The sequence below is a fragment of the Rhododendron vialii genome, chromosome 11a (assembly GCF_030253575.1).
Source record: "Rhododendron vialii isolate Sample 1 chromosome 11a, ASM3025357v1".
Classification (NCBI taxonomy): domain Eukaryota; kingdom Viridiplantae; phylum Streptophyta; class Magnoliopsida; order Ericales; family Ericaceae; genus Rhododendron; species Rhododendron vialii.
In genome coordinates, this window is record NC_080567.1 from 36,355,172 (window position 1) to 36,377,840 (window position 22,669).

The 22,669-nt window shown below is 39.0% G+C and overlaps 2 protein-coding genes across 7 annotated transcripts; both read left to right on the top strand.

The window, feature by feature from the left end:
- Positions 1-2,526: 2,526 nt before the first annotated feature.
- LOC131308192 (B3 domain-containing transcription factor VRN1-like) lies at positions 2,527-5,822 on the top strand. 2 transcript variants are annotated; one of them, XM_058335034.1, is made up of 5 exons: positions 2,527-2,793; positions 3,854-4,371; positions 4,426-4,460; positions 4,540-4,751; positions 5,324-5,822. In XM_058335034.1, exons 1-5 carry the CDS (start codon positions 2,692-2,694, stop codon positions 5,648-5,650), a joined length of 1,194 nt encoding a protein of 397 aa, XP_058191017.1. In that variant the 5' UTR covers positions 2,527-2,691; the 3' UTR covers positions 5,651-5,822. The 2 variants fall into 2 exon arrangements, with proteins under 2 accessions (XP_058191017.1, XP_058191016.1); XM_058335033.1 differs by having other exon boundaries at positions 3,854-4,460.
- A 2,323-nt stretch (positions 5,823-8,145) lies between these two features.
- LOC131308194 (B3 domain-containing protein REM20-like) lies at positions 8,146-22,669 on the top strand. Of its 5 annotated transcripts, none has more exons than XM_058335042.1 (9): positions 8,146-8,322; positions 10,500-11,466; positions 11,534-11,742; positions 11,946-12,606; positions 13,511-13,622; positions 13,858-14,022; positions 16,233-16,704; positions 16,818-16,945; positions 21,883-22,669. In XM_058335042.1, exons 6-9 carry the CDS (start codon positions 13,969-13,971, stop codon positions 22,183-22,185), a joined length of 957 nt encoding a protein of 318 aa, XP_058191025.1. In that variant the 5' UTR covers positions 8,146-8,322; positions 10,500-11,466; positions 11,534-11,742; positions 11,946-12,606; positions 13,511-13,622; positions 13,858-13,968; the 3' UTR covers positions 22,186-22,669. The 5 variants fall into 5 exon arrangements, with proteins under 5 accessions (XP_058191025.1, XP_058191026.1, XP_058191022.1 ...); XM_058335043.1 differs by having other exon boundaries at positions 11,946-12,225; XM_058335039.1 differs by having other exon boundaries at positions 10,500-10,701; positions 11,534-11,814; positions 11,946-12,199.

Genomic DNA, 22,669 nt, shown 5'->3' on the forward strand with positions numbered 1-22,669 from the left:
AATTTCTGGGTTTCTTCTATAGCATTCAACTCGAAAAATTTCTCACATTTGTAAATCCAAGCCTCAGGGTCGTCCCCAAAGAATTTAGGAAAATCTAATTTGGGTTGGAACAGACGAACATGGCCCGGATGCTGATTAGGGTTTGGAAGTATGGGGAAAGAAGAAGACGAAGATACCTTTTCTTGAAGCTGCTCGTACTTTGAATTCAACGTGGTGATAAGAGTCTTGATCCCATCCATCATATCCTTAAACCCGTCGAGAGATGCCGCCTGACGATCGGTGACGTCGTTTAATCGTTGAATGGATTCGGTGGTAGTATCTGCCAGTTTCCGAATGGATTCATCTAAACGTTTGATATCACCCACAGTCATGATTGTAATCACCCACAGTCAGATGAAAGGGGCTCTGATACCACTGATAGGAATTGCTTGTAGAAATGAGTCCAAGAAGGGGAATTCTTGGGAAATCTTATTACAGATTCAACAAAGAATTACAGGAAAAAAGAGAGGAAGAGAGAGAGAGAGAGAGTTACAGAAACGGAAAGAAAGAGAAGTCACAATTCACACCCCTCTCCCTGCTCCACTCACTCCTTATAACAGAAAAACCAACTAACGAACTCTAACCAACTATGACCATTTACACTAAGACCTAGAACAACTTCAACAATTACAATTAAACCCCAACTCCTAACACTATGTTGATTGTTGAGGTGCCTGAGGACTTTTGAGTTTGTTTGGAACTTGTGAAAAAGAAAAGAGGAAATTGACGATATTTTCTCTTGTATAGTAGTGTAGTATTATTTAATTTGGAGAGAAAAATGGGAGAAAATAACAAATTTAAGTTTTGTGCACGGAAATATTGTCCTCTCATTTTCTCTTTCTTTTTTTTTTCTCTCATTTTTCTTAAGTTCCAAACATAGCATTAGTGCATAAATTATCAACCTGAATAGTATTTCTAAACTACTTATATCCAGTATTTGTCACCCGAATATAGACGATGAATATATAATATCTCTTGAATTCTTGGAGCTGGATATTATGACACCATATCCTCATATCCTTATTATATCCGAGATTTTGTATTTAGCTTTTTTTAATTACAAAAATGTCACATTTTTCTTTTCATTTTACATATTCACCTACTCATATTCACCGCATAACAAATCAAGCACATACATAACTTTTCTTCTATAAATTCTTCAAACAACCATCTACAACATCTCTCTCTCTCTCCACATGCACACATACCTACAATTTTACAATTTTTTCTCTCATAATGTATTCACCCAAAACTAATTCGGTCAACAAATATTCCATGACATGTGAATTTATGATTAAAATATGTGTACTAACAAAAAAGATGACGACAATGATCATGCCTAGTACTCTTTGGATGAAGGTCTTTTTCCTTTGAGAGATTATTCGATGTCTTTGGGGTACCACGTGACGTGTCTCAAATCTTTTTTCATCGCATATTTATACCGAAGCCCACACACTGAATCTTGAATCTCACGTAATTTTGTGGTTGAGAAGAACTCTGGAGCACCACATGAGCGATGAATAATTTTTCGTTTCGTTCTTTCCTGTACATCTGCCGAGGTGAAAAGATCAAATCTTAAAAGGACAAACGAGAATCTTTACTGTAATCATCAAACTAGTAGTTCTGAATGAGGTTGAAGTATTGACCTCGCCCAAAAGAGATGTCCAAAACTGCTATTCACACCTCTCAAAAACTTTATTTTGTATAAGTGAGATTTGTATCAAATAAGATTTATATTGTATATAGAAAAAATTATACATTAAAAAATACTCTCAACTTTTGAGAGATGCATGTGAATAGTGATTTTGGAAATCGTTTGTAGGATGGAGAGAGTATCATTTAAGGTGTTGATTTTTGAAGATTATGGTCTTTTTGGAACTTGTAAAAAAGAATGGAAGGAAGGGAACAACATTATATATATAAAAATAAAAATTATAAATTTATTTTGCTGCTATCTTTAATTTTCCTTTTGTTGTCTTTCCCAATTCCAAAGTTATACATGTCATTTTCCTTATCCCATTGGCTAGAAACAAACCAGGATTGATATGATTTTTTTATTTTATGAAAGTGTTAGTGAAATGAACGATTCAGATTTAAACAACTAAAAATTTGAGCCGTTCATTTCACTTTCGTGGAAACTTTAAATGTATCATACTTCTTCTATTTCTAAATAAATATTTGGCTCGCAAACTTAAACATTTAAAAAGATACATTTTTTGCATAAAAATAATCAAATTTTTTCTTCACATATCAATAGATATCAATGAGTTCTTTTAATTAAATTGTGCAAAAATTTTGAATTTTTTAAAGAAAAAATACATATTTTAAAGGAATAAGTTTAAGCGGGGAATATTTATTTAGGGAGATAGTGGGAGTAATATTTTTTTATTATTAATATAAATAAAAAAAGAGGGTTCATTAGTTGGACACCAACTTTACCTTTTCATTTTTTTATTTGCCCTGTCCTTATTTTATTGCCCGGAAACACCAACTTTACCTCTGCTCTGGTAGCCAAAACCATTTTTTGGAAGGAAGTTCAAGGAACCACCACAGTACCACACTGCATTTTAAAATCTGGAACAAACCAAAGCCGAAACCAAAACCAAAAGCAGAGAGAGAGAGAGAGAGAGAGAGAGAGAGAGAGAGAGAGATATGAAGATGGGAAATGAAGGAGAAGCAGCCGACCCAGGTTGTCGGCGGCCTCCAATCTTCTACAGAATGATCGTTCCTTCCATTGTCCAAGACAAGAAACTGGTAACTACTCTCTCTCTCTCTTCAGAGCGTTTGTTGATTGCATGTGTCTGTTGGTCAGTTTTTTTTTGTTTTTTTTTTTCCTTTTTGTTTTGCTGATATTGCTCAAGTTTAGTTTGGTTGCTGTGAAACCCGGAAGAAAAGGGAGTTTTTATTTTCTCATTATCTCTTGAATTTGTTCCGAATAATGAACGCCTAATTTGAAGTATTGGATGAGGAAAATAATTTAAAGTCGAGTGTGGTAAAGAAGAACCATATCTGGCTCAATAGACCGATCGACTAATAATGAGACTTATTTCCTGTATATTTGTCCATTATTTGAGGGGCCAATTAAAACTGGGACAGGAACTGATCCAACACGGGAATTGATAGCACGCGAGTGGGAGTTAAACCGAGACCAAAAGCTTCTCGAGGTTCCTTGTAGCCACCCGGCAATTACGCCAACTCCCATGATCTTGTTCTTCTCTTGCTTTAAGTTTCGGAAAATTAAAGCACAACAGAGCTCAACTAGGCCAGCTTGGTGTACTAGGGTTAATTAGGTGGAGCTCTTTTCCCCTTGCTGTTAATGTGTAGGTAGAGTGATTATTCAGTGCTCCAAGAACATTGCCAAGTGGTGTCCCAAGTCTTTCTCCATCACACATTTCCGTGGGCGCCACGCATTTGTAGTGTGTGTGTGTGCGGTTCAGAGCGGTGTTGGCAGACCACGTGGCAATGCGCTTTGGGCATTGATTAATTTTACGTGTACGTATTTGAAATATCCAGTTATACATCACTCTCTCTGCGAACAACTTTTGGTACTTATAAGCCCTATATTTCAGTATGTGGGAAAACTGGAAAAGCAATTTGGTTAGTTAGAAACACAATACACGTAAACCATAACCGTGCTCTTTCTGTGACCAACTCTGTGGCTGTGTTTTTCCTCTGTAGAACAACTGGGACGTTGTATCGCACTAATAGTCATGGAAGTCTCTTGAACAAACATGCATTGTGGGTATTTATCCTTGATTTCATCTTCTATTAAAGCAAATGCGCAGTAAATTGATTTTGATTTTGATTACCACAGAGGGTCCAAGGGAAGTTCCTCAAGAAACTTGGGAATGAACTTCCAGCAGTCGCTACTCTCACAACTCCAAATGGTTGCAATTGGCAAGTGGGATTAGAGAAAATCGACGACAAGGTTTGGTTCACCGAAGGTTGGCATGAGTTCGTAAAACACCAGTCTATCCGCGTGGGATACCTTTTACTCTTCGTGTATGTAGGGAACTTGAATTTCCACGTGAATATATTCGATTTGGGTGCTGCCGAGATAAGATATCAATGTAAAACCCCTTGTAGTTCCGGAGGGCCTAGTTGTAGCAACCGCTGTCGAGTACCTTATAAGGAAGAAGCAGAACATGATGACTCAGTTGAAATCTTGGGTTCCTTCCCAACTTGCCAAAAACCCACATCTTTAGAAGCAAAATTAAATAGAAGTGGCATAGCTGAACCCCAGTACAAGGCCGATGGAGGAACCTTACATCTATGTTCTGTATCGTCAGCTGCTCGATCTACTCGTGATGTAGGTATTCAGTGTGGTTACAGTGAGCTTATGACAGCTGCATATGAAACCAGATTGCACTGCTTGAGTCGAAATCCTGAACTAAGCAGGAAAAGAAAAAGAGGGATTGGAAGTAAGCTCTTTGAACTTGTATCTTCTTTTTCATTCTTTAATGCTCTCTGAGTTGTTTTTTGTCATAACTTTTGTTACAGGTACAGATGGAAGTGCATTATTAGCTAAAAGCGGAAGTGAAGTACAAACTCCTGGCTCTGAAACAACTTCCGGAACTTTGTTGAGGAGCTGGAGAGTAGTAACACCTGAAGAAAAAGACAGAGTACTTAACGAATCGAAAACTTTTCACTCTGAAAATCCATTTTGTAGAGTTTTCTTGCGACGGTCCTATGTATACAAGGGAATTGGCTTGGTAAGCAATAAATTTATGTGTTTCTCTGTAAGGAGCGAGGGTACGGATATGGACACAGCATATGAATAGGATAAACCACGCCAAGGCATGTGAACACGTCATTTCTCCAAAATTTGGACCGACACGTTGGGGGACACATTCAATTAGGCATATCTTATGGATTCATAAAACCGTCAACCACAGATTGGGTATAAGATGAAGCTAAAATTTACAAATAGAATTACCATTACGAAGATATAAACTAACTGTCATCAAATAATAAGTATTCAGGAATTAAGCATCCATAGAGCTTTTGACTAAGGGGCCAACTTTTAAAGATTGCATTTGACCTCCTAATGTGTTCCTCTACCTGTTCTCGTGTGTTCAACTGAAAAACTATAACAACAAGATACACATATCTAGGCTGTCCGACACGTGTCTGAAATGCGTCTGTGTTTGACATGTGTTGAGAACGGGTACTTGAGGGTTGTGATAAACACGTTCGTGTTTCTTACGTTTTACTTTATCTTTTATTCTCACCTTCAAAAGACTCTTATATTAGAACTCTTTCCTTTGTTTCTCCTCCTGCACAGCATATGCCATCTTCATTTGCTGAGAAGTACCTCGGAGGGGTTTCAGGCTTCATAACGCTTCAGGCTTCCACTGGGGAAAAGTGGCCTGTGCGTTGCATGTGGAGCAATGGCTCCGCTAAGTTAAGCAAGGGGTGGCCTGAATTTGTACGGGACAACGTGTTGGAGGAGGGCGATGTTTGTGTCTTCGAGCTGATCAAGACAGAGGAAATTGTGCTCAAAGTAACCATTTTTCGTTTAGTCGAAGACGCGGAACCAGTGAACCAAATTCCAAAGGAAAAGCTCGCCCGAGTCAGCAAATTATCCTCTGGCTATGATCTGAACGGATAGAGTTCGTACTTAGACTTTCTGTTTTTGCTAGACCGCCGGACTCATTAAAATGGTTTGTTCAATTTTACGACCTTTAGCTGTGTGGTGGTTTGTATACAAAATTGCTTCTCTTCAGATGTGCTACAAGCCTACAACTAGATGCCTGACTTAAGTTCCCTCATGCGGGATAAAAGCTGTGGTGTTTTTTTGTGTGTGTGTGTGTTGTTTTTATAGCTCAGCTGTCCGGATCAGTTTACTCGCACACCTCGACTTATCGCGGAGACTAATTCCACTGTCCGCTTACGTGGTCCCCGTTAAAGGCTTTCTTAGTTGTTTTTTTTTCTTTCCTCTCCTTTTCCATTTTTCATGTTTGAGTAATTTCTTGTGTGTATTCTGGGTTCTTTAGTTTCCCTTTTATACTTTATGCTTTTGTAATGCAATCTTTTGACATTCTACAACTATGTTCACTTTTTACAACATTGAAAGAAGTATCTTGTTCTTTTTGGCAGAGAAAAACATATAAATTCTATCCCGATAAGGTTCTTATTTTGTAAGTATTTATTTTTCGTTTTACGAGATAGATCATTATCATAAAATAAATTATATTTAATTCAAAAAAAATAATAAGTACTTATTTTAGTTGGTGGAACACAAGGTTGTTTTTGAAACTTAGTAAATGCGAGTATTTTATTATGTTAAGGAAGGGGATAATACCACGACATTATTCTTTACTGCCGTGACATTTTCAGCGTTCTGACTATCTTAACCTTTGTCTCTCTATACTAATACTACTCTCCCATACTCCCATTACCAAACCCACTTCTTTACATCTCCTCTCCTCAGCTCCTTTTTTTTTCCTTTCTCATTTCAATTCAATGCTTCGATCTGGTCTTGTACAGCTGGCGGCAGTGAGGCGGCAGTGAGACGGAGTGGTTGTCTCAATTTCATCTCCCTCTTTAGTGAACCACCATACCAAGCGCTCAAATGTGGAGAGGGAGGATTGTGTTTTTCGATTTGCTTCTAAATAATTAAAATCTCTCAGTCGATTATATGTTGTAAGCTTAATTGAGGGTTCGGAGAGTGAAATTTTTAATGTGATATACAAGTGTGGAAAGGAGGTTAGGGCTATTGCGGGACAGAGGATGAGATAAAAATGGGTCTTGTGGTGGCGGCGGCGGAGAGGGACAAGGAGAGATGGGAGGAGTGCAGAGGCAATGGATCCTAGAAATTTATAGTACAGTCTAATGTAATTGTTGAGTTGATGATGATGATAGAAGAAGGCAAGAGAACTTATGAGAGAGGGGAACAATCGGGTTTTCTGCGTATGAGTTTTGAGAAATTTTTGCGAGAGAGACAGTGAGAGAACTCAGAAGAGGAATGAGAGTATAATTGTCTGATAAAGCACACAGTCATGGCATTATCAGCCACCTTATGTTAAATAAATAAAAATTAACAGGTAGTAATAATTTGTATTTGATGCATCCTTTTCTTTGCATGTTGCTGATGTAATTTGTCTGTACAACCAATTCAACAATTGCTATCGTATGAGCAAAAATAGCAAAACAAAAAAAAAAACAAAAAAAGAAACAGAGAAGATTAAAGGGAAAAGTGAAAACGACAATAAATACAGTATAGGCCCCTGTAGCACTGTCAATTGATATTTCACTTCAGTCTCCACTATTTTGTTTTGATCAATTTGAACTCTATACTTTTCACTTCCGTTTTTTGTAAGCTCACCCCCATCTAGTTCAACTGAAACAATAAATAAGCACACCCGACTCACTTGCTAACTGTTAAAAGTACTTAAGACTTGTCAGTGTCACAACTACTATGGGCCAAGTGGGGATAATGATAAATGTAAGTATTTTTCAATGTGATTTCTTCCCGTGGTCGACGTTTGAGTCTTGGAAATTTATTTATTTTTCTAAGATTTCTGGTTTGAAACATATAGTGCGTTATCAACTCTAGTGGGGTAGTCCGTACGGAACTTTACTCTGGTTTCAATTAGGCCCTCGCTAGTGTACGGTTGACATGTACGTGAATTGGGCTGGACACTTAAAAAATAAACATTGATAAAGTAATTACATGGGTCATATGAATGAAGTTTGTTTTTAGAATGAGCTCAAATGGTTCCGGCCATTTTTTAAGGGTCAAAGCCATTTTCGGCTTGCTACAATTTATTTGGTCAAAATTTGACAAAAGTGCTCCGATGGTACTATAGACATAATTTGGCCGCTTCTACTTGTAGCCGTTGTATCACACACATATCACAGTCATTGGGTTGCTCACAATAGCCATTACATCACAGCCTTCGCAAGAGAAATGGCCAAGCTATTATTGGCTCCCAAAATGACTCCTCATTGGAGCAGAGAATTTTGGTCTTGAAGTCTAAAATATAAATATGATTATGGCTCTCAAAATGGCACTGCGTTGGATATGCTCTTACTGGAATGTTTTTAAAATAGTAGGACCAAGAGTGTAGTTTACCAGTTAATAACTACTAACTAAAAAGTAGAAACTGTCATACTCAATTGCCCAAAAAACTCCGACCCCAAAACAGTAAAAAGAACGCCGGCGCCACGGAAATGGGAAGTAAGAGAAGCGATCGCCGCAGCCAAATTTCACCGGCGGCAACGTCTCCGAGAAGTTTCTACAAGATTATCCTCCCCTCCGTCATGCACTGCCATAGGCTGGTAACTTTAAACTCTCTCTCTCTCTCTAGGTTTTGCTATTTTTGTCTATGTCACGTTCAAAAAAAGATTCGCGAGGATTATTAGTAGTAATTGCTAACGAGATGAAGACAATGATTACGAGTAATGTTTTGTTTTGGTTTCCATACACAATAATTTGGAATAAGTCGAAATGTAACTCCAAGTGGTTGGTTAGCTATTACTAAAAAGTCTAGGATCCTAGCATTACCGTACTTAGATTCTCACTCGGTGCTTGATTTCAAGTCTCCATTGCCGCTTGGTGCTCTTCAGTGCTTGTAGCGTGCGGTGAACGTTGGCTTTGGCCCGATATATGTGCAGATGGGTTATGTGGTGATGAAGGCCAAAATTCCTTGACACATGTATGCTTGGTGCTCTTCGGCGCTCATAGCATGTGGTGGAACCTTAGTTTCGTCCTGATCAAGGTTTGAGACAACGGTATCAGAACATGTAACGGTTACGGTGCTGGTATAATGGTATTGAAAGTAGCGAACCCTATCGGAAGTATCAAACAATACATAATGTGGTCGCGAATTTATAAAAATCTTTTTTTTTTTGTAAAAAGAAATATAAGTGCTTAAATCATCCGTAACGGTCGAGTATCGACAATAAGCTGGTCTGTAAATCGGAAATGACTGATACGTATCGGGTGCTGGCCTATATGCATGAGATTTTCCATCTCACTTGTATATCTGGGTGTAACCGTTTCAAAGGGCTAAAAAATCGCTATCCCGTTTTCGTCACCCCGGAGTAGACGTACTATTCTTGTTATGTGGTGCCTGCCTCACACAGGCTATTTTAAATTGAGCACTGATGGTACCTGTTAGACAAACCTCAGTCAAGCTATGGGAGGAGGTCTTATCCGTGACTCTTATGGGACTTGGGTTATCGGCTTCCATCACTCTTTGAGGCCAATGCATAGCTTGGAGGCAGAGCTTTGAGTAGTTAGGGATGGCTTGCAATTGGCCATCAACAATCAGTTTGCTCCAATTTGCGTGGAGATGGATGCTTTGGCAGCCATCCAACTCATTATGGGACTGACTCAACTGCGGCACAGCCTGAGTAATATTATCCATGATTGCAAGTACTTCATGAGGCAGCTGGGAGTGGAAAGGGTTGATCATGTTTCCTGCGAAGGAAACAAGTGTGCAGACTTATTAGCTAATATAGATTTCAATGATGGCTTAGACTTTCATATTTTCGATGTTGCACCAGATTGTATTATTTCGCATCTTTGCGATGACCGAAATGGGGTCGAGTACCCTAGACTATTGTATGACTCTTAATTAGTTTATGTTATGTTCCTGGTTTACGAAAAAAAAAAAATTCCAACATTTGGTCCCGATATACATGCATGCACGAATCTTGCAAATAGCTATGTAATGCTGCAGGAATAATTCCGGGCAAATATGTGAAGTAGAGTAGCCTATTTGGATATCCATTTTTAGCAGAAAGTAGTAGCTCCCTCATATGGTCAACTGGTTAAATAGCTCAAGAGAAAGGGAGAAAAGAACAAGTCTGGGTTAAGAAGAAGACACAAAGACCCTGTTCGTTTTGGTATTTGGATTTTGAATTTTGGTTAATGAGTGGAGAGAGATAGAGAAAGAAATGAGAGTAACGATTGAGAGAAAATTTATTGGGGACCGTGCACAGAAAGAGAATCCTAAATCCACAAACAACATGGTCTTCGTGCGTAGATAGAGAATCCAAAATCCAAAATCCCCAAACGAACATGGTCAAAACATCTTAAAGCTGGTGGGACAAGTCGCCCTCACTCCCACTTGATTATACTAATTAACCTGGTAATAACCCCCTGTATATGATAGACAGGGTCTTTATGCTTTATGTAGCAAGAGAACAAGAGGAGAAAACCGGACTGGATCAGAAACCAACACAGATACTAGTGCACATCCTACTACTTTTTAGGTTTTTCCATATTGCCCTATGCGTATGGTATTGTATTTGTATCCTGTTTCCGTAACCATATCCTTGCTTTGTTGGTTCCTATTTTTGGAGACTTATGGTAATATTTCAGGTCTCTGGATCCTTGCTTTGCAATTGGCCACTCTAACATCTGCATAATTTTTAATCTGGAAATGTTTGTCTGCATTGTATCACTATATCCAGTAGACAAACTGAAGGTTGATTTGGTTTATCTGCAGAGGATCCCAGATGATTTCTCAAAGATACATGGGAATGAACTCTCTACCTCGTCAGGTTCACTGTTCACAGTGGTCAAGTTTGTCGTGTGAGAGTTGAAGAAGCTGATAAGATGCTTTGGTTTACCGATGGTTGGAAAGAAATCATTCTATTGGTTGTGGATTATTTGTACTGTTCAACTATGAAGGGAATTCGAAGTTCAAGGTACTTATATTTGATTTAACTGCTACTGAGATTTACAATCTATGAAAAACTCTCGGCATCTATAAAGAACCAAATAAAGGAAAGCAGCTTCCAGTCTCCTGTAAGGGAGAAAGGGGAAGCAATGACACTCTTCAAAATTTGAGTTGCCATCCATCAACGTCAGCACTTGTTTCTTTGGAAAATGGAATTCTTGATTGTTGTTGGGATCAAAGAAGAACTGATAAAAGATGCTGTCATTCATTGATTCAGAATATGTATGAGTTTGCTCCTGAATTTGCTCTATGAATCAACAAGCGTGGAAGATTTATTTCTTCCTTGGAGAGCCTGAGATGTAATTTTCACTATTTCACCAGAAATAAACAATGTAAAATGGAAGATCATGGGAAGATAGTTAAAGTAGATAAAGCAAGTGTATTGTGGAAAGGCACAGTGAAAGCTAGTGAAATGCCTATTTCACAAAGGTCATCAGTGCATAAAACTGAAAAAGAGAAGTGGAATGTGATGAAGAACGTGGATAATTTACCAGCAGCAGTTCCATTTGCTTGACATCGTTGGCTTAACAACGGGGGTAGACTAAAGAGCCATATCAACAGGGAAGATAGAGAGGGCCAGCTGCCAGCATAACCAATTGGATTTAGTTTTTGTGCAAGAGGCAACTCGAAAAAGTAAAGGTATAGGTTATCAGTTGAATGAAACCATGTATACGAAGAGTGCAGATGAATTAAATCCTTCTAATGCATCAAATCATTAAGGAACTCATTTCAAGTAAGATTGTGTGACCAACTTTTCACATTTAATTGCTGGTTCAAACTATTTTTCTTGTGATATGCAGATGGACAGCAGCTAAAGGGAAAGTGTGAAGAGGAAGAAGAATTGCTTGGTGTAAACGATTCTAGAACTGATTCAATGATGCGGCCAGTGACAACTGACAACCCAAGAGAGAGAGAGAAGGCAGTTAATGCCTTCATGATGTCCAAGCCGAATAATCTGTGCTTTACGAAAATCATGCAGCCATACATTGTCCACAGGAGTTTTATTCTGGTTAGCTCTTTAATGCAGAGAATGTTCATTTCCAGAGCTATTTGTGTCACTTCCTCAATCCTTCAAATGAAGGTGTCGTATAATGGGTTTAGTACCCCTGATGGCAAAAACTAAATATTTCTTGCAACAAATTGCTCTTATATTTATGCATTTATTTACTTGGATATTAAACGATAGTCGCAATTGTTCTTGCTTTTCTGCAGAATGTGCCAGCCAGCTTTGCAAAGAAGTATCTGCATGGGGTTTCAGATTGTATTCAACTGGAGGTTTCTTGTGGAAAACAGTGGACAGTCCATTGCATTCGAGTGAAGGGTATTGTGCAATGCATAACTAAAGGATGGAGTCGATTCTCAAAGGATAATAGTTTGGGGGAAGGTGATGTTTTTGTCTTCGAGATGATCCAGGTTGAGGATGTTGTGCTAAAAGTGTCCATATTTCGCACCAGTGAAGATACCAGGCAAGCTAACCTTCCAAATTAAAAACGTAAACGATAGGCATCCACCATAGGTGTTTTAGGATTTTGTTTGCTGGCATTTTTTGTTCTCAGTCACTATCTATCATGTTGTTCTCAGGCATCCACCATGCTGGAAAGTTGCTGCTTTGTTATGATGCGGTGACTTTCCATTTTTGTTTCCGAGTTTTTTTGTTGACATGAAGATTTTGAATGTTCATGTGTCCCCAAAAGCTTTTACTGCAACTGAAAACCTTGCATTTCATGAGTTTTTTCAATAGACTCAATTTTAGTGTCAATGAATTTATGTGATTTGTGAGTGGCTGAACCTTTTCAGTTTTGCCTCCATTTTTGGATATCCTTCAATGCTCTGCAATCAACATGATAGTCCACACTAAAAAGAAATGAAGCAGGTCAGTTATTGAGACTCAACTTTGCTAATTTGAAGAGGAAAGAGTGAGGACCACAACCTAACACAGGCCAAGGAATCCTTGACCACATACTTTAATTGCACATCACATCCTCCTGTCTCTATCTTAAAACCTGCAAATGCAAGTAGCTTTAGAAGGGCTTGCAGTGTGACATTCTCAATCTGCTCAACCGTGTGTTATGTTTCTTGCCATTCACTGTTCCTGAACGTCCACAAATAGCAAATGAGGCCACCATCCTTACACCACCTCTGCCTAACCTTCTTTTCCAACACTGAGTTCACAGCCAATAAGTCACCAATTCCCAACTTATATATATATAATAAATATACACGTAGAGATATATATGCGTTCACATGCACGGCTTATTATGGGGGTATTTATTATGCAAATACATTTGGTGATCTGTCTTAGTGCGAAACCATTAAATTCAGACATCGCAATATGGCATTAACATTACCCTACATATAGATATAGGCATGATTAATGAGTTTTCCACTTTTTCCCAATTAAGTGGAATCAACTCAATGTTTATCTCTATATTTCATTCAATATAATTACTTTTCCTTGTTCTGTTATACCCAAGTAGAATTGTCTTACTGATTGGAGATTGTAATGAGCTTGCCATATTTGTCACCTTAGATGTATTGGCCAACCTGGATGCTTTATTCATCTGTTGGTGGGGTTTTTCAATACCCTATTTATCAATCACCTGTCTGCTTTGCAGCCCTTCTTTCTTAAATATGTATATATTTATTTTTCGCTCTGCAAAAGAAAGATATTATTAATCCTTGATTGTGATACCAGCAGCTATTAGGATCAGAAACCAGAGATTCTGATAGCCTTCAAAATCTAAGCTTTGATTTAACACTGAGTGCATCTAAACCAGATAAAGTACAGCAGCAGGCAACAACGAGCATCAATAGTGGCATCCAGCATCCAGCATCAATCGCGGCATCCAGCATCAAGTGTATCACTCCACAGCAGCAGCATAAGGGCAGGTTCAACAACACAACTTCCATTGGCTAAGGCTTCAGTAATAGTAACCAAAATACCAGAAAACCCTCAGCACACCCACCCACCCAAACACACCCACACCTCTCTCTCTCTCTCTCTCTCTCTCTCTCTCTCACACACACACACACACACACACACACACACTCCCCTGCCACACCCACAGACCTCATCCCTAACAAGACAAACAGGATCCCAAACCAGATCTGTTGTGTGTTTCAGGACAACTATCAGTGCAGAGCATTACCAAACCAGATCTGCACTGAAATAGGCACAGAAAGAAGACATCACCAAACCAGATCTGCACCTTGAGTCAAGTTTGCATTATCCAAGATGGGCCTTAGTTTCTTCAAGGTCTTCATGCCATCCAACAGCTCAGAAAGATTGGTATGCATAAGTTTGCCCACCCGAAATCGGTATCATCTACTTAGTTTCAGATGTCATTGAGCGTATTTTATTTAGTTGGTTTGAAGTTGCTGCAGAGCCAAGACCAAATCCATTTGGTCTCTTATGCTTTTTCTTGCTCATCACTTTGGTCTCGTATGTTTAGATGTTGTTTGGTGAAAGTGTAGCATTATATAATATGATAAAGAAAATTTGCTGAAATGGGGAAGACGACGTAGGACAATAAGGGATTTTAGGGTTTCCACAGGGTAACAAAGAGGTAGGGTTTGGGGGATGTGATTAGAGGATGATTTAGTGCAATTTAGGTGGTTAAGGGTTTTGAATAGTAATCCGTGAACAGTAACAAAGCTGATAATAAACAGAACACAAGAATAGAAGAGAAGAATACACGAAGATAGGAGTAGGAATCACTCCTTGAAGCCTTAGGCGTCACACCTAAGGGATTGCATCACACAATCGATAAAAGAGGCTGTAAAGCTCTGAATTTGCTGTAATATAAATCTCCTTTATTATTGGAGCATAGCATCTTTATAGATAGACTACAGACTTCCTAATTTAAATGAGGAACCTTCTAAACTTTTGACTTTTAAAATCAATCTAAACCCAAAATAAGACATAATGAAACTACCAAATAAATAACTTGACCCACAAAATGACCCATGGACGACCCCTATGGCCAATGGTTAGGAGTTCTGAACGTATGAAAATACGCCTGAACTATGAATATGACCAGCAGCATACTTAACTTATAATAAGCATAAACAAGACTCTATTAGAACTAGACATCCCTGCAGTTGAGACTCTCGTATAAGATCTGTAGTGGGCTTCTTGTTATGCTTGGATGGGGACTCGTTAGACGGCTTTGTTGGCACAACATCTGGCAGCAACTTTTTGACCCCCAAAGGCTCAACTTGGCTAACCGCATATAATGATTTATTGTCCACTAAAGAGATATGATATTCTGGGCCTTTAGCTGGTTCTTCTAATCCATTGTTCTTCTCAGCATAAAAGCTGACATGTTCTGTGGTTGAACTCTAGACTCTTCACAACAGTGTGGGAAGCCCCTTGTAACACATTTACCCGATTAATAGGCATTTGTACATCCCCAACAATCGGATTGTCTATTGTTTTGAGATGGCTATGAACATTTTCCTGCAATTGTAACTTCAATTGTGGAGCTATTTTATCATCAAGAATAACTTTTGGTTTTGATGCCACTTGTTGTGCATGCTCAGCACTATTTTGCGGCTGTTGATGCAATTCTCTGATTGTAGCAGGCTTAACACCAACTTTATATCCAGTGTTGTTAAGGCTCAATCCTTCCGCTAATCTTCTTTGAGTGTTAAGTATCGCAAGTCTTTGCATGCACTCTTCAAACATGTTATCATGCCTTGAATCAACAAATTGTCACCATGACTTCATCTGATAATTTGGAGACATATACTTCTCTTGAAGCTTAGCTTCAATTGTTTTCCATCCGCATACTGGTAGTAATTGTAATCTTCGTATATCTTCTTCAACACCATACCATCTTTGTGCCAAACCAACAAGGTTCATCTTAGCGAATCTCACTCTAGCAATAAAAAAAAATTCCTCAATTGAAGCAAGCCAATCATTGAGCACCATAGGATCATCCCTCCGTTCAACATCTGGAACTTCTTTCCTCTGTGGTATGACATAATGTCGCGCATAGATCTCCCACTTTGGGAGAACGTAGTGGCAAAACCTTAATCTCTGATACCAAATTGATGTAGGACAATAAGGGGTTTTGGGGTTTCCACAGGGTAACAAAGAGGTAGGGTGTTGGGGCTGTGATAAGTGGATGTTCTAGTGCCAGTTTAGGTTGTTTAGGGCTGTGAATGCTTCCTTAATCTTATTCTTTCTTGCCCCCTTTAGCTCCTGGGTTTCCTCTGGCACAACCATCAGTATTAAGTTTGGGTTTACCTGCCACTGAAAATAACTATTTGATCAGCCTTATATTTCTCTAAGATAATCATGTCTGCGTTTGGTAGTGGAATATATATCAACATCTAGATTCTCAAAGACCTTGCTGTTTCTTTGCAAATGAACCAAATAATAACAGCAAGATTTGTGTATTGAATGTGAGAAGATAAGAACCTCTCTCAGCCAAGGAGCATGGTCCTTTCATTGACTGTTAGCAATTCACAACGTAATGCATACCTTTCTTGTAGCTCATTCCCTTGGATTTCGTTGCACAAGTCAAAGAAAGAATACCTAACAAAGCATTCCTGAGGAATTGTCATGGAAAACTTTGGCCCGTAAAGGTAACCAAAGCTGGAAATCAATTCCATTTTAGTGATGGCTGGCCGAAATTTGTTGAAGATAGCTCTTTAGAGCTTGGAGAATTCCTAGTATTTAATTATGATGGTGCTAGTGTATTCTATGTCAAAATATTCGAAAGAACAGGATGTTTGAAGGAAGTAATAGGATCTTCCTACATAACTGTTAATGAGGAGGAGGAGGAGGAGGAGGAGGAGGAGGATGAGGATGAGGACGAGGACGAGGATGAGGATGAGGATGAGGATGAGGATGAGGACGAGGACGAGGAGGAGGATGAGGAGGAGGACATGGAGGTTGAGAAATGCAGCGAGGAACATGGGGATGCTGTTGATGCGCAGGAACTTGAATCAAGCCCTTTGAGAAGTAAGTATTTCCTTTTTTTTCCCACAATTAAAGTCATTTCTAGGCATTTGTTCTGGTTTTCTTTTCCTCTCATTAAGGTCTAAATATCTAATCTACTGGTTTGCTTGATTCAGGTGGCAATAAGGGAAAAGTTGCTGTCAAAGTTGAGGATAATGAAGATGTTTTTGAACATGGGATAGTCTCCCGACCCAAAAATCCCTATTTTGTGACCAAACTTCGACAAAAGAGACGGACTGAACTGGTAAGGATTGTGTATTTTTTTTTTTTGTGGTAAATTAATTCATTTCACCTAAAGAGCAAGTAGCTACAGAACACAAGGCGGCGTCCCCCTGCAAAGAAACAAAGCAAGCACTAACAAATAGACACAAAGCAAGCACAAAAACGAAAAAAAGCTGCCTACAAAACTAGAGGCACACACAAGGAAACCAAAAGACTCTTGGTTGTTTACACTAAACACTCTCGGAGAGAGAACCCAATCTTTACAAAGTTTTCTATTCCGTGCATTAAATTTCAGCGTTGTCCAGCTACTTAACTTGTTCTAAACCCCTCCAACGCTGCTCTACAGGCTGAATTTGTATCCCAGCCTTCTGTTGAAATATTCATAGTTTTTTCCTTGCAAATGAAATATATGGAAGCAGCCAGAGAGAGCTTGTAGATTGTATTTTGAAAACCTTTCCCTTTCCTCTGTAGAGCTGCTCACCAGATTTCTTCCTCAAACAGCACAAGACCTCTGGTAACATTGTTCTTCACAACCATAGCCTTCCATACTTCTGCAGAAAAAGAACAGTAAAAAAAGAGAGATGGGAATGGGTTCTTCCCCACTTTGACACTGCACACACTGATCATCTGAGGCAATGTTTCATTGAGTGAGCCTGTCCAGGGCCGGCCCAAGGGTTTTTAGTGCCCAAGGCCAATAAAACAAATGTGCCCTTAAAGAGATTAACTTAACAATTTTTACAGCAACAATAACATTATTATTAATGATGCACTAACCGGTAACTAGATAAATAAGATATTTTTAAATTTAAGCACACCAACCAATATCAACTAAATCAGCACAAAACTAAGCACCACCAGCCAGGGCTCTGCATTTAACAAATAACAACATATGTACAATTACCAATCTAAGCACCACCAGTCAAGGCTCTGCATTTAACAACATATGTACAATTACCAATCTAAGCACCACCAGCCAAGGTTCTGCATAATAAGAAAATACTTACGGATTTAAAGCCTCGCAAGTCGCAAGTGAATGGAAGAGAGATACTCTAAAACTCCGCAGTGTGTAGTATACTAGTATATACTGGTCCTGCATTTCAAATTCCAATAAGCTTAAACATAAATCAAATGGAGAATAAAAAAAAACTCTAATATCTTTATCACTACTCAACTGAACTTAGAAATAAATAAAAAAAAAAACTGGATGCTGGTGATGATGGTGAGCCAACAGACTGACTGTTGTCTGTTGAAAGCTCCAATCAAAAAAAAAAAAAACCTTAAATACAACAAGCTGCAGCTACAAACAGATTAATAGATACGTGTGTGTGTGTATATATATATAATATATGTATGGCGAAAAGATGGGAGAGAAACCTGTATCGAAGAACTGGATGCTAGTGATGATGGTGAGCCGATTTGGTGATAGTGAATCGATGAATCTTAGTTCTTCGAAAGTTTGAATCGTTCTTCGTTCTTTTCTTCGTTTTATTTTGTTTTTTTTTTTGTTTTGGGCTGTTGGGCAAAACGTTAAACGTGTGAGAATTGAGAAAAGCTGAGAAGGTTTTAATTAAATGGACCATTTAGATCTCATATTTACAAAAAAGCCACCGTGTGTTTTTTTGGGCCTCTTTGGAATTGTGTGGGCCGCTGGTGGTTTTAATGGAATGGGCCCTTTTTTTCCTTCTTTTGAGCCAAAAAAGATTTCTACTCGAGCCCAAATAGAAAAATTATTAGAGTGCCCCTAAAATTTGACCTTTTTGGGATGCCCAAGGCCTAGGCCTCTTGGGCCTTGGGGTTGGGCCGGCCCTGAGTCTGTCCTTAGTAGATAATCTCCCCAGAATGGTTGGCCACATATGATATGAATAACAAATCGATTCTATTTTCTTGGCCACCTCCATCTGCTATGATCAGTTATAGATGAGACTTTAACCCTTAAAGACCTGCCAAGGTTAGAACGATTATTTCCCATATTTTTTAAAATGTTCCAGGTGGATACCAGTTATCCATCCACAAGAAAGTGTCCCTGCCAATCTCTATTATATACTTAATCATAGATTGGCATTCCCTCTGAGTTTCAGATTTTCCTCACAACCCAAGAGGCATAGTTTGGAGTCTGCATCCCCCATAAACTGTGGCCCTTCATGACATAGGTGTGCACCCACTTGACCAAAAGAGAATCAGCCTTTTTACTCAAAGCCCACAATTGCCTCATGTTTGATGCTTTGTTCCATTTCTTAAGAGATCTAAAACCCAACCCACCTTCATTTTTAGGCACACAGATTTTCCCAGCTTACTTTTGCACCAATATGTTTCATTTCAGCACCCGACCACAAGAAAGCACTTAGAATCCCCTCAATGTCTTTAAAAGTTTTTTCAAGGGGCACAAAAATAGAGGTCTCGTATACCTGGATGCTGAAGAGAACTGATTGTATAAGCTGCACCCTACCTCCGTAGGACAAGAACTTTTGAGTCCAGCAAGAATAATTGTTACTTTACTTTTAGTCATGTCATTCCTTTAGGAAGTGGTAAAGTTTATTGTCCATATGTGTAATGTAATATGTCCATTGGCGTAATGTATTGGTCTGGGGAATCCTGCCAGAAGGGTTTGTATTTGTTAGCTTTCCAGGATGCCATGATGAGTCACATGTGTAATAGTAAAGTGAGTGTAATAGTCACCTTCTGGGAACCTTCTAGGCTAGGCCTCTCCTTACTCTATAAAAGGAGGAGGCCACCAACAATGTATTCTCAGACTTAAGCAATAATATTCTCTAGTGTTTGTGTATCTCTTGATCCTCTCCCTTCTTTGTGATTGTACTTTCTTTGTGATTGCACATTTGAATTCTGCCCAAAATCTTCTCCTTTCACACTGCACATTCCCCTCATGTAAGTATTATGGTTATAAGAGGAACTCCCAAATACTTCACAGGCAACACACCCTCGGAAATCCCCAAAGTATCAGTCAAAACACCCTTAAGACTTCCCTGTACCCCAGCAAAGAAAATTGAACTCTTGAGCAGATTTGGTTGCAAACCAGAGTAGTTATGGAAAACCATCAGGGACCTCTTGCTTATCTGAAAGAAATCCTCATGGGCACTACTAGAATGAAAAGTCTGCAGAGCTTGACACCTAGGATGTGAAGTTCCCATTTTCTTTGCAGTAATGAAGCAAGGAGGAGAAAGCTTCCATGATTAATAGGAATCCAGAAGAACATCCAGTCAACGAAGCCATACACTTTCATCAGGTCTATCTTAATGGCGCATCTAGGCACCCTATCATCCTAATTAGAAATGTTCTCATAGGTCATATGTGGGCCTTCCATTATCTTTCCACAAGTTTCTCTAGTACTGTACTGTTATTTCCATTGGGTATTCATGATATCCTTGGAGTCTAGATTGTCCTTGAAGATAAATGCTACGTGCACTGGAATAGAAATGTGGTGTCAAACACGAGAAATATGTTACAACTTGGGTTGCTCCCTTTCAATGCACGGGAACACACAGAATGAGATATTATCAATGACTGGAAACTATTTTGTGTTGTGACGAAAATTAATCCAAATTAACCTTTCAGTTACGCAAGAAATGGATGCTTTAACCTTTGCAAGAGGCAAGAGCCTGAAGAGGAGGATTGGGAGTGACGAACAAGGGTGGGAGAGAGATTAATTCATATCGTTTTCAGCATTTTACCTATCTGTATATTTTTTCATTTCTGTGGGACAAAAAGAGGGAGGAAAATTAGGGGAGTGGGAACCAATTCATGATTGGGAGTTATGTGTGAGTCGTGTGAGAAAGGGAGGGGTGCCATGTAAGAAAGAGAAACTCAACTTTTGATGAGGATTGAGTATTAAGAGTTTGGAGGATTTTGAGAGCTTACTACATTCTTATACAGAATAGTTTGGTTAGATTAGATTCGGTTATGGGTAAATGCTAAAAATATCCGGTGGTGTTTTTGTAAATTTTTACATGAAGGATATGGGGCATTAGCTTTTTGCGTTACCAAATATTACCCAGCAAATTGTACCCTACTTGGAAATTAGGTTGTGCGACAATACTCTGTCCATAAAGGAAGTTGTTATTTTTGCTTGGAAGGAGTTAATGGAAAACAAAGAACCTGATAAAACAACCACAATCATGTGGGATGATTCTATCAGAAACTTCTAACCTTATTACAACAGTTGTTTTCCTCAAAAATGCTAGAAGGGATCAATTACCTGCAAACAAGAAAAGGCTGAAAGGGAACAAACAGAGTGATGCCGGCTGACTTTCCTCTGATGCCCAAGTCAGAAAAGGTGGTGTATATCAAAAAGTACACTCAAAGGAACTGAGCTACGAATATGATACCACCTTCTACCTTCTAATAGTAGGGGTACTTCCATTTAGGAACTGTTCCGCAGTCATGGGAATCAATCCCAATTCCCAAGCCCAATCAGTCCCGAGATCTCAGGCTTAACACCTGCAAACGTTGACCTAGGATAGAGCCCTTCTCGGGGTTCTCTTGGCATGAAATCTGTGGTAGTCTTTTCGGTGTTCGTTCTCAGTACTCTGTCGTAATCCCCATCCACTACTGGTTTGCTTATACCTATTAAACAATACCTTGTAGAAGCCAAATATGTTAGTTCTTTGCACTAGGTTCATTTTGGTCATGTTCTTGATACATTCAGTTATTTTTCTGATGGTGAAATCTTAAAATGTCATGATTAGATGCCTAATTTGCTTTCAGAATTTCTGCATGAGTAATGATTGTTTCTCATTTTGGTTCCTTTCTCACAGTTTTTTCTGTGTTACGTGGTTATTTGTCACCATTTGTCACCATATAGATTATGTGTGTCTATTTCTTAGATATTGTATTTTTCCCTGAATTTGTACCAACTCAATTAATTACTCGCTAAACTCGATTGGAGTTCTCTAGACAGCTACAATTTTTGATCAACAATTTAATTGTGTTTACCATTCATTGCAGTTCATTCCAACAGATTTTATCAGATTTCATGAGCTTGAACTTCCTAAAAACCTAATCATCCTTGATGAAGGAGGGAGGAAATTGTCCTCAAATGTTATAAGGTGGAATGATGGCCGGACATGGCTTACTAAAGGGTGGAAAGCATTTTGCAAGTGGAACAATCTCAAGCGGGAGGACCGGTGCATTTGCGAATTCGTGCACAGAGAGGGCAGCAAGGGAATTTACTTAAAGATGCGCATTCTCCGAGAAGGTTCGTGGTTGCCAAAAGGAGGGAGCCAACCAGAGATCGGGCCAAGTAGTTAAGAAACATTTAAGGTAACAGCTAAACAACGGGCTATTTGGTATCAGGAGATCAGCTGTAAATCTACAAATCCGTAGGTTGTGGAACATTTCTTGTAACATTCTCCGTTAGGAAAATGATGTTTTGATTGGGTGTTGTTGGGCTAGTGGGTTATAGGGAGTTGGGGTCTTGGTTGGTTGTTCTTCTAGCTACTGCTAGTAGGTTCTGTTGGGTTTGTTTAGCTTTGGGCTAGTTTGTGCTTTGGCTTTGCTTGTATTCGGTTTTCAGGGGTATGCCCCGGTGTGTTGTTACCCTGCTTTTGTTCTACAAAATATTTACCTTACCCACCCAACCCCCAGCCCCCGCCACCCACACACCCTCCCCCCCCCCCCACACACACACACAAAAAAAAAAAAAAAGGGGGGCTAGTTGGTTTATGTGATCTCTGATCATGGATACTTCTTGTAGTATGAGTTTGGAATGGGATTTCATTAGATGGGTTTCCTA

What these genes read in the sequence shown, in the direction of transcription:
- LOC131308194 (XM_058335042.1), top strand. Translation starts at nt 13,969, where the DNA reads ATGGGCCTTAGTTTCTTCAAGGTCTTCATGCCATCCAACAGCTCAGAA. An exon ending in CCAACAGCTCAGAAAGATTG is followed by an intron (nt 14,023 to 16,232) that starts GTATGCATAAGT and finishes CCTTTCTTGTAG; the next exon opens with CTCATTCCCTTGGATTTCGT. An exon ending in TGAATCAAGCCCTTTGAGAA is followed by an intron (nt 16,705 to 16,817) that starts GTAAGTATTTCC and finishes TGCTTGATTCAG; the next exon opens with GTGGCAATAAGGGAAAAGTT.
- LOC131308192 (XM_058335033.1), top strand. Translation starts at nt 2,692, where the DNA reads ATGAAGATGGGAAATGAAGGAGAAGCAGCCGACCCAGGTTGTCGGCGG. An exon ending in AAGAAAAAGAGGGATTGGAA is followed by an intron (nt 4,461 to 4,539) that starts GTAAGCTCTTTG and finishes CTTTTGTTACAG; the next exon opens with GTACAGATGGAAGTGCATTA. An exon ending in TATACAAGGGAATTGGCTTG is followed by an intron (nt 4,752 to 5,323) that starts GTAAGCAATAAA and finishes CCTCCTGCACAG; the next exon opens with CATATGCCATCTTCATTTGC.